Consider the following 12,203-nt stretch of genomic DNA (forward strand, 5'->3'; position numbering starts at 1 on the left):
GGCTTGGGAGCAGTGAAAGGGACAAAGTCATTTGTCACTTGCGGCTTCACATGTCTGGTATTGAAATTGATGACAAATCTATGAGGTGTGTGTCTGTGTGTGTGCTCATATTTATTGGCTCGTGTGCAGATGATGTCATCCACGAGAGCTTCTTTTTCTCACACTTTATGAAGCCAGTGCGTCCCTGCAGACTCTTTCAGTTTGCTGACATTGCATGCAAAGAGTGTGTGTGTTTGCGTCTACATGTGTGTGTATTTTTATTGCTTTTATTGGACGTTTGCTGCAGACCACAGGGAAACACTGGCATTCAAACTCCATCATGCACGCCTGCCATGCACCATTATGACGCCCGCCGCCTCTGTGCGCCTGTGCACAAAAACATGGGTGTCCATTTGGGTATGTTTTGCTCTTTTCAGTCTGAGACACACAGAAATTCTACCTAGCAGGCTTGTTAGAAAGTTTGAGATGTAAACTGGATGGACGGCGAGTTTAATCTGCCGTTAATCAACTCCTCGGAAAACTCACTCAAGCATCAGACACTGCAGATTGCTCTGCCTCTCCCAGTAACTCCCTCTCTGTGTTTTTCCCAGTCATCACTTTACTCTCCCCCAGAATCACTCCATTTCACCCCCACCTGCCTCCACGCTTCTTCCCCCCAATCATCCCTTGTTTCCCTCTGGACCCAGAGTGCGGTCGCCTCCTGGCTCCCTCCTCTGCTTTTTTCTCTTCCTCTCTTGTGTGTGATGCTGAGAAGCCCTCAGGATTAAATCTAAGTCTTTTGTTTATCATCTCAGCTATTACTGCTAATGCTGGCTCTCCCTCTCTCATGCTGCGTGTGTGTGCGTGTGTGTCCACGCATGCATGTGTGGGCAAGCTCTCAGATCAAACACAGCGTAAGACGAGCCCATAAACAAGCCTTCAGGACCACTTAGGATTTTCAGGCAGAGTCAGTTTAGGGGGGCAGGCGGAGGGGGAGTTAGGTACAGAAATCAGCTGCTCTGTTTATGTACCTTTCAGTGGTGATTACCGGTCCAATCTGTCTGTTTAACAGAGGAAATATCATAGCCCCGCAGTGCGTGTGTGTGTTTGTGAGACTGGGAGATGCATATGCTACAGTTGCAGTGCAGAGAGCTGGAGAGATGCCATAGAGTTGCGTGGAATTAGAGCGCTGGTGCAGCAGTAAGTGTTTATTTACTCATACATACAACCTTAAACCGAGTCAGGAGAGTGAAAGCAGAGGAAGCAGAGGACCACCACAGACCAGAGGATTGAGGATATGTGTCAGACGTACAGTATAGCCTTGGCACTGGCCTGTGTTTCCACACAGTGCAGTGAAGGCGGCGTACTGTGTGTGTCAGCGTGAGTGGGCAGACTCACTGGCAGGTAGTGCCCGGCCTGTAGGAGGGGATATATTTACAGAGTCAGTTTACAGAGTGGAATATTCACAGAGATGAATGGGCTACTTTATACACTCTAAATATTTTTTTCATTACATTACAGCGCAGGCAGTGCAAAATTGAGTCATTTTGTGTCATGTGCTGTACAGAATATAGCAGGTAAAAAAGACAAGCTCAAATGAAAGTGTAAGGGACTGTTTGTTATTTATGAGGAGGAAGTAGTGCAAAAGGGGATGCTATGTCAAATAATTTTTTAAGCACTGGGGAGGGACTTTTTTTTTATCCAAATCTGAGCTTAATATTTAAAACCTGGAGCACTATCATATTCAAACCTATACTTGCTGAACAAATTGGTGTGATTTCTATTAAGATATGGAAAAAAGGAACTGAGCAACTTGGAAAAATGTGAAAAAAAAAAAAACATTGCAAGAAATAAATAAATGAAAAATTAGTATTAAAAGCCAGGAAGAAAAGAATCTAGATACATAACTATTATTTTAAGCCCCCTTTCCAAGTTAATTCCCCTTGTTTTTCTTTTGAAGTTATTTATTTATACTTTGTATACATTGTATTGTTCTCTTTTTTTTTGGGGGGGGGGGTTACATTTGAAATTCGGCCAAGATTCCAAGATTTCTTCTTCAATTTTCTCACTTTCAAGAATGGAAGGGTTAATTTAAAAAATCGAATTTTTAGGGGAAGTGGTGGTCAGTCACTCGGGAAGACTATTTTTTTCAGGACGAATAACAGCTACATAGAGGGTCAAAAATAATAACAGCTTAAACAACAACAGGTAACTCCCCAGCTACCCCTCCTCTGATAAATAAAAAAAACAATCCCTATATTATTCAGGTTTTGTTTATTAGTGGAGATTGATTTTCTGTGGCCATCTGTGGCCACTAGATGGCGCCAAAGCTACACACTTCACCTCTTAGATTTAGGGGATACTGAGGACAATAAATGAGGCAATACAATGTTTCAGTGGTCACTGCCAAACCGGTAATAATAGACGTCTAAATTTCCCCACATATAAAGTGTTTATGTACTTCATGTACCTTGAGGTTTAAATTGTTTCTCCAGCTTCCGTTACGGATGTCATCCTAATCCCCTGCAGCCACCGGAAGCTCTAGATAAAGCCGAGGTTGCAAAGTGCGTCACAGCGCGGAGCTGCTGAGAGTAACCGAGCCTGCCGTCCAGCACCGACTCTCTCCTCTCTTCTGTCTGCACAAGAAACCCGAGCTGACTGTTTCCACTCCAGCATGGTGAAGATTGCTTTTAACTCGGCTCTGGCGCAGAAGGCGCTGGGCAAAGAGGTGCCAGCCGCTGTGAAGGTGAGCTAACGGGCTTCAGTTTGTCTGAGCCCGGTGTCCGCTGGTAGCAGGCCTGCACCGGCCGCGCGCACTCAGCTGAGACCGTGGACCTCATCTGTGTGTGTGTTTTATATGATCGTTATGTATTGCCTTGCATTTTGTGAATACAATAGGAATAGGTTTGCGGTGGTATTCCTTAAATGCACAAAGAGCCGTTTTGCACCTGATGCAGCACACATTGGGACCGCCCATCTTCTGAGCATCGCACAGCTGTTCTGCAGAGGCCAAACATTCACTGGGATTAGGGATTGTAGAGCCGGAGCTGCATGCTAATATTAAATGCATCCAACAATATAATTTACAGATTTGCTGACAGCATTGTGTGCATGTATGTGCGTGCGTGGTTGTGTGTGTGCGTGTGTGTGTGTGTGTATGTGTGTGTGTTAGGATCCTGAGCTGGCCATTGCTCCAGCGGGCAACGAGGGCTCCACAGGTCGCTGTCTGCTCACCCTGCTGGGCATCGCCTTCATCCTCAGCGGGCTCATCGTCGGGGGAGCATGTCTCTATCGATATTTCACCCCAAAGGTAAATATATATGATTGTGGATGTTGTTATAACTTGTGAAATCAGAATTATTATTTAGGGCTGCAACTATGATTGTTTTCATTAGTTTTGATTAGCGTTTTTCCATTAATTTATGAATAGTTCGTATATAAAACGGTAGAAAATAATGAAATATCATGTGATGTCTTTAAATGTATTGCTTTTTGAGACCAAAACCCAAATGCATTTGGTTATATATGTTCAAAAACACAGAAAAGCAGGACATCTCCATATTTGAGAAGCTGAAAACAGCATTTTCTGCCATTTTTTCAATGAACTTATAACTTATAATTATTGTATTTCAGTCAATCGAGTAATTGACTAGTCGATGAATTGTTGTAGCTTTGTCATTATTGCTATAGTAGTTTTTTATGTTTTTAACTTCTAAGACTGATTGGGGCAGGGTACTTGATGTGTAAACTCTGTCAAACAGCTACTTCCTGTCTGCAACAGGGTATGTCACGTGATCCTTATGTTGTTCACACACCATGAATGCCTCTGTACAAACAGCATTATGGTTTAAATTAACAAAACAAAATGCTTTGAAATGTTCAATCTTCATTCCAGTCTGAATACACCAAGATGGACAATCGTTGGACATAAATACCTTTTTTTTCTTTTTAAGTAATCGCAGCAGGTTAAGGAATTTGGGTTAGAATATGTGTCATACACTTTATCTGCAATGTTCAGGGTGGGACTCCTTCGCCCTGTGTTTCCTGCCTGTATCTACACTGTCGCTTTCTAACAAAGGCAAAAGGCCAAAACAAAATCTTGAATAAAGAGCTCTGTTGTGCAATATGAAAAAATACTTAAAAACTGATGTTGAGCAGACTTCTGGCTGAATCTATCTAAACATAACTCAATGCAAAGTATGTGGTTTCAATAACATGGAAGAGTAAACCAGTTGTTTCCACTGGTCATCCTACCAACATTTTTTTAATAGCTGGAGTGAAACTACCAGATGCTCTCATTCTTGGTCACTGTGAGCAGAAGCGTGCAGGCGGAGACGTTGAGTGTTATTAGAGTTTGGGAGTAATTATTAAAGCTGCCTTTGACTGCTGATGGGACACTCTTGCCAAAACTAGAGTGCTGACTCTTGCTCACTTCCATTTTCCCAGAAAGTGCAGACCTAACCTTTTTTAAATTTTTGCTGTGTTGTCAGTAAGAGGGTCTCACATTCAGAATAGTATCTCGGTGCCCACAGGGCTTTCTTCTTTTATGCAAATGAAGCAAAGTCTAAAATAGCTTATTAAACTACTAATACAATGCAGAAACACTTCTTTGTTCAAATGTAATTGAACTGTGTTTGGGAGATTCAACCCACTTACAAATTGGGATATGAAAGACTTACCCTTCTTCTTACCTCATAGGAGTTTCCTTTACACAATTTTTTTCTTAAAAATCACATGACATTAGTCCCATGAATTTGATTTAGACTGTTTGAGAATAAACACAATAGTCCACAATGTTATGTCACCTCTAGTCATTCTCAGCTCATTATTTTTGTTTGTCTCCAGATTGCACTCTGCAGATCTAAGCGACGGGGAGACAATCTCAATGGGTGATTTGTTGACTTAAAAAAAAAATCTAGCAGGCTTGTCTCTTTCTGTCACAAAACAATATATGCATGACATACTTGCAAAAAGATACACAGTAACAAAAAAGGTACAGAATCCAGTGGAGTATTGAGTGTATTTCTACCCCCTGGTGGTCAGAAGTCATTTAATGCAGCTTTAACTTTTATCAGCATTGATGTTTCATGATTTAAAAATCTTAAAGATACATTGTGCTGTTCATGAGCAAACTGCAGTGCTGTAGTGTGATATTTCTTAGGAAGAACTGACAGTTTGTTTACACGGTAGGCAGACACTGCAGACAAACCACAGTCTGCACAGATCCACAGCTTAAGACAAATATCGGTAATTGTGGTTGCACAGACATTCCTCCTCACCACGTGTTAACTATATTGTGCACCGTGCAAATGTTGCCAGGTGACACAGAAAGTACATCTAATACTGCTTGTTCATGCTGATTTTCCAGGAGCTTGAAAGACGAGTATTTGCAGAGAAAAGAGAACAAAGACTGTATGTTAAGACAAGCAAATTAACACTTAACGTTGCTTTTCTTGTTCTGCTTTCCGATTCCTTAAGCCTTTGAACTCTGAGCAAATTGGTGCAGTTTCTTTCAAACATGTGGGAAAAAAGGAAATGAACGACTTGGTGAGAAACGTTCAATAAATTAGTAGAGTTAGAGAATTAATTTTTAAAAATCTGGGGAAAAAAGTTTAAAAAAAAAGGAAAGATTATATTTAGAATTTATTATTTATTTTTTTATGTAATATAAACAGATTACATTGATTACATTTGGCAGTTTAACCCCCCCACCACCACCACACACACACACACACACACACACACACACACACACAGACACACACCACTGTTATTTTTATTATTAAATTTTATGATTAAATTATGTATTTATTCTTTACTAGTTTTCATGTACATTTCTTGTACATTTTACAAATTGTTTTGCTAATTTGGGGCTCATTTCTCCTTTCATTGCCTTCTTCCCATGCTGCTGAAAGAAATCAAGCCAGTTTGTCCAGGTTTTAAAGATTTTCATCACAATAATAATAATAATAATAATAATAATAATTATACATACCATGAGCCAAGTGCCTGAATTTGTCTTCGTATGCATCAAAGTGATGTATTTTGCTGCTTGCATGTGTCCTCCAGAGGCTGTATCACGGTGCGATGCAGTTCAGCGACATGTCAGCCGGAGCAGGAGGAGAGAGCCAGCCGTATTACCTGCCACGTGTGGAGGAGGAGGTGGAGATCTCTGACAGCATGGCCGTCATCAGCGTCCCACCTCCCCGCTTCAGACCTGGAGACCCTGCTTACATCCTCCATGACTTCAACAGGGTAACACACTGAAAACACCACGTACAGTACTGCACATGCTGGTGTGTTCCTGTTGATTTGGTTAAATTCTTACCTGATGACTTCACATTTGTGTGTGAGTAGAAGCTGACAGCATATCTGGACCTGACTCTGAGGACCTGCTTTGTGATTCCTCTGAACACCTCGGTGGTGCTCCCCCCTCAGGACCTCATCGACCTCTTCTCACAGCTGATGGTGAGTGGTGCTCAGTGTGTGTGATTTCAGGATGCCACTGCCTGCAGGAGAGACCTGAACTGACACAGCACTCTCACTCAAATCCATGCATAAGCCCTTATATTAACAGCTAAATATTACCTGGGGAAATCCAGGGGTTTAAAATAATTCCAGAGATTGTCTGTGCTCTAATCCTGTGTAAATCTGTCATGTCTGTCACTGGTGAAGTAAAAATTTCCAGCTCACACCATCTTCCTCTATCCCAGACATGCTGCATTAGTAACACTGTATGAGTAATCCCCATCATCTCATTTTTTCCTCCTTTCATTGTCTTTAAATATGTGATATGAAAAAGGGTTCAGTAGCACATTAAATTAAATCTATAGTGGAAACTTTAGTTACATTTTCTTTGCTAAATCTTTGCGGCTCTGTGAGGCTACTTTGGGTACAGCGACGCTTTGAGCTAAATGCTGATGACAGAATGCTCACAATGTAAGTGCAAACCTGCTAAGGTTAACAGTAGGGCTGCAACATTATTGATTATTCTGCCCGTTATTTTCTTGATTAATCATTTCATCAATAAAATCATAGAACAATTAAACACAGCAAGGTTTCCCACACATTCATTGAATCATGGTGACCTGCCACGATTAAATTATCTGCCGCCACGTGTTGATTAGATATTTTTTGCAGCTGGACTGTTCATTAGGAGCGCTACTAGAATATATATACCATTTAGTTATTGATTGCCCCACATTCTCGGAGTGCGGACCATACTCTGGGCACAGATGGAGCAGCAGAACCAGGAGCAGTGAAAGTGCAACTGTTAATTGCACTGGGTCAGAAAGTTTGCAGTTTTGCACAAAATATATATATATAAAAAAAGGAATATGCTCCATCAAATTCTCTATCGAAGAAGCATGGCACCAATAAATGTTTGCCTTTTTTGCTTAAAAAAATGACAAAAACAATTACTTGATGATCAAAATAGTTGCAAAATAATCTTCTGTTGATCAATAATCATTGCAGCTCAGTCAATCAGGATTATTGTTCACAATGGTTATCATCAAAGTTGAATATTTTAGCATGCTAACATTTGCTAATCAGCACTAAACACAAAGTACAGCCAATGCTGATTTTATTGTCATTAGTTTTGTGCATTTATAGTCGTAAATCAAAGTATTAGTTTACTTATTAAATGTTTACCTGATGATTGGTGCCAGATGAAAAGTAAAGGGAACAGTCATTGCCTTCAGCAGGGCCATGATGCTAGCGTGGACGGAAATTATCACAGTTTTGGTCATAGATAATTACTTCATCAGAGAATGAATCAGTTGGAGGTTTAGCCAGAGTTGACCATGATCAGGAAGTTTTAGAACAGTGGGACTGAGAGTGTGTAGGCACTGAGTGTTTAGTTCTCTGCTGTGACATGTTGTGCAGCATTTGGTGTTTGGTGGGTGGTGGTGCAATAAGTGAATTTCATTATGCGATGTGGAAGTGTTTCATAAAATGCAGAAGTTTGGAGATGATTCATCAATTAGAAAAAGTCTCTCCCACTCTCCGTTTCACACTTGGCTGCAGTCCTTTTCACTGAGCTGTTTGTCGTCTCAGAAGACTCAGAGTGGTTTAAAGATGTATTTTGATTCCTTCATGATCCCTTTTTTTTTCCCAGTCTGGCTCTTACCGCAGCTACTTGGTGCACGAGGATCTGGTGGTGACAGAGCGTATTGATGACATCAAGCCTCTGGGCTTCTACATCCGCCGGCTGTGTGACGGAAAGGAAACATACAGAATGCAGCGCCGCTCCAGCCTGCCAGGTCTGGATGTACTGAGCAGCTAACACTGACATGGTGTCATGTTTGTTATACTTCATTAACATTTTGAAAGCACCAGCATGTGTTTACATTTTACGCTTTCATCATTCTAGTGCATCATACTACTTGATGCATTTCTCAAATGGTAATTAATTCACTTTTTTCGTAAACTTCATGGGATGGGACTTTCCATATGATTAGCCAACAATACATCGAAACAAAGGGTATCAGAGGAGAAGCAGGTGTAGCTCTGTTTGGTTTTTTTGCAAGCTTAGTTTCACTTTCACTTCAACTTGTCAGAGCTGGTGATCGAAAACAAGGTTTATGTAACATGAGCAACACATTAGCTGTTTGATAACGTAGTCAAGCTGTAGTCACGACATCTATTACTTTTGGGTTTCTATTGTTGTAGGGAGCAATGAGCAAAGCTAAGGATGAGCAGGTAAGCTCGAGCTGCAGGCGAGCAGCTGGTGGAGATAGAGGCAGGGAACAATTTGCATATTTAGAGATCCATGCTTAGTAAATGAGCCAAAGCTGTAGAGCTAATTCTTAGCCATTTTAAGGCACTAAGGGATTTTTTTCATGGAAAAAAACCCTTCTAATTATGTCATTTTGATGAAAAGAGATGAGTTTTTCATGGGTTCAGTCAATGCTGGGAGGAAAACCTTATATCAAACTGAATTAAGAACACTGCTGCTGTTGTTCAGAAGTTAGAATTATTTGTGGATATGCAACAGGTTCTCATCCCAACTCGTCACATGGCGCTGCTCTGTCAGCGACCTTCTGCGTCTACTTATGACGTTTTAGGTATCCTTCACGCCCAGTACCCTCTGACTGTCAGCCAGCGTGTCATAACAACGCAACGGTTCTGTCCAAGCACGTTCTCATCTGACGCCATCCAGCCGCACTCCAGTTGGGCGTGGAAGGTGGCTTTTGGCGCCACGCCCAACGTACGTCACGTATGCTGAAAGCACTGATAGAGTGGCGCTGTTTAAAGAGTTTGGAGAGAGAATGGGCTGGGACAGGACGTCTAATGCTGCTTTCGACAACCAGCGACAACACAGCAGCCAGATCAGCTACATTATCTCCACTGAAGTGCTGCTCAGAAGCTCATTAGCTAGTAGTTTTATTTGGTCAAGCCAAAAAAATCCATGGTTTTGATCAATGTATGAGCCCCATTTTAACATTACATTTTGCAGCCCCATTGTATCCCTGTGTGCTCTACGTTGCACAGAAAGTTAGCATAGCGTCAGCTAACATGACACAGGACCCCAGCTGGAAACAAAACCACATGATTGTTTGATGCATCACAGATCATCAGAGTGCAGAAGAAACTTGAGGGCAGCTCAGCTTTGATTTGTAGCTTGTAGTGTGAACGCAGCATAAGATCTGCAGCCTCTGGGCAGGCTTTTGCCAAGGCTGCTGACATTGCAAAGTTACATCTATATAAAATTATGAACACACGATGTAGCTACAGTAATTCAAAAGAAGCTAAGAGACTATTTGTGTCTAGTTTTTAAGGTACCACTTCCTCCCCAAAACACCACAAAGTAACTGATTTAGATTTAAAATTGAATATATATATATATATATGAGAAGTGCCTGCCTAAACAGATATTGCACTAATAAAAGTACCAGTGCCCACATGGTCATAGTCACTGCAGACCACTAAAATAGAGGACGCTGTTAATAAAACTTCCTTTTTTTAAAAAAGTACATTTCTGACTAATAATCGGTCAATTCAAAGCAAATATAACCAATGCAAATAATCATTTATACACTGACTTCTTAGCAAAACATAATTATATGTTAGTTGTACTTAAAACATTTTACTATTAAGGTTTAATTTTTGTGTGTCTTTCTGTCTGTCAGGTGGAGGCATCCAGAAGCGCAGCGTGGACGAATGTTTCACCGTCCGCCACTTTGAGAACAAGTTTGTGACAGAGACCACGATCTGCAAGGCTTGATGGGAAAGCTCGAGCATAGGTCAGGAGGAAAGAGAGTGATCGAGTGAGCCTGAGTGACGGAGAGAGAGAGAGTAGGTGAAGGAGGGAACAGCTTTCAGCAGAAAGTAACTTTTGTATAAAACTCTAACTCCAGTTTTTGCCTCCCCTGCTTTAACCCCAGTGATCAGTGAATTTAAGTTACAGCGTTATATAACCTAACCCACTTCTCTGCTGTATTCCCCTGAACCTGTATACGTCATAGCTCTCTTGCTCAAGTATTCACTAGCTAGTCTTGTACTAATAACCAGCGCCAGCTTGCTTATCGAGAATACACTAAGTTTCATTTGTTATGTTGGTTTCTGTTCTGTTGCCGTAGCTTCCTGCTGAGTTACCTTAGCGTTGTTACTGTATTACAACATCTAGTCACCTCCAGATGAGAGTTGTTAGTCCTACTACTGAATATCCTAGTGATAATGAGAAGTCATTCATATCTGACCTGTCAGTGTGTCCGCCTACTGTTCCAACTCTTAATGGGTTTATAGAGCAGCCTCGACGAGATATACTATATGTGATAGCGTGATATAGCTCAAGTCACCCAGGAAACGTATGGTACAGTACAGTTACAGTACACATGTCACATGGTTGTCCATGTCTGTTATGGATGGTACTTTTTGTAAATATTTCCCAGAGTGCCCTGCTGCTCCCATGGGGCCTCTGCTGTGTGATGATTTTATGTAATTTAATGGTGTCATACCTGACGGCGAGCAGTCCAGCACCCTTATATGACCAGTGTTTGTGTTTTGTGTAGAAACCTCATTTGTGACGATAAACTTGAAGGGCAGTTGATAAGCTGAAGTGAATGTGCTAAAGGGAAAATTCACTAAATTTGACAACTTATTTTTTCTGTCAGTTTTTTAAATTCATATCTATGAAGCTGGGGTAGCTGTGATAAATAGGTTGCCGCAGGCTGCGACAAGTTTTGCAGAACGCAATAAATTTAAAATTGTCACTTTGTAAAAAAATAAAAAATAAAAAATCCCTCAATGAATCAGCATAAAAAGATTGTCCTTGATTTTAAGAGCCCTTAAGAAAAAACATTGACGTATGAAAGAAATGGCCTTTTGCCAAATAACTTGAAGCGATTTTCAATAGTTTCCCACTCGATGCCTGCACAGGAAGACAATCAGAGAGGAAGTGTGTGTGTAAAACTGTGTTTCTGTCTCAGCTTTTTAACAATACTACAAGATTAGATGAAAAACAGATGTTGTGTGCAGCTATTGAAATGAATTCACTTTGTTGCTGAATAAAGTTTCTTTACCTACTGAATATTTGGGCTGTTTGCTTGTTATTACAGCACCAATGAATGAGCACCATACAGTGTTTATATGTCTAGCCTTTATGTACGTTGTTGGAAAGCTTACCTTTGAAATGTAGTAGGTTATTATGAATAACCCTGTAAAAATATAATAAGTAATGCAACTATATTAATTAATCTTAATCTTAATAGAACAATACATTTGATTACTTTTCTGACAAATGTTTTAAACTGGCCAGTAAAGCTGAAAATGCACAGAAACAGGCTATGCCAAAAGAAGGCATGTTGCATGACAAAAAAAGTACCAGAATGCATGTTATATTCTACATAAGAATTTTTTTAACCAAAAGAATACATTCAGATGTAACTTCTTTTCTTCCTTTCACCATCATTTTTGAATCATTAACTTATTGAATTTCATCTTTTTACTTGCAGGAAAAAACAACCTCTATCGTAGAGTAGGTAATTTTGTCAGGTACAAATATCTATCAGAAAAGGCAGATAATTCTGCTTTGGTTTTGGTTTTGTTGTATATTTTTGTATGTGTTTTCTCCCCCCCCCCCTCAGGTTTTGGTTCTCTTTCCTCTTTAGGGTGTGTGTGTGGCAGGGTGTGTGGCTGGTTCCTCCAGCAGCAGCAGATGAGGCACACCTGTCTCCACTCAGCTCATCAACCTGCCTATATAAGCCTTGTCTTCACTCTGC

The 12,203-nt window shown here is 40.7% G+C and overlaps 1 protein-coding gene across 1 annotated transcript; it reads left to right on the forward strand.

The window, feature by feature from the left end:
- Positions 1 to 2,367: 2,367 nt before the first annotated feature.
- On the forward strand, positions 2,368 to 11,512 carry LOC121948097 (integral membrane protein 2A-like). Its single transcript, XM_042493363.2, has 6 exons — positions 2,368 to 2,725; positions 3,152 to 3,289; positions 6,049 to 6,234; positions 6,337 to 6,447; positions 8,099 to 8,243; positions 10,113 to 11,512. Exons 1-6 carry the CDS (start codon positions 2,654 to 2,656, stop codon positions 10,205 to 10,207), a joined length of 747 nt encoding a protein of 248 aa, XP_042349297.1. The 5' UTR covers positions 2,368 to 2,653; the 3' UTR covers positions 10,208 to 11,512.
- The last annotated feature ends 691 nt before the right edge of the window (positions 11,513 to 12,203 follow it).

This window comes from Plectropomus leopardus, chromosome 8, assembly GCF_026936395.1.
Source record: "Plectropomus leopardus strain MGB_pleo_1.0 chromosome 8, ASM2693639v1, whole genome shotgun sequence".
Lineage (NCBI taxonomy): Eukaryota > Metazoa > Chordata > Actinopteri > Perciformes > Serranidae > Plectropomus > Plectropomus leopardus.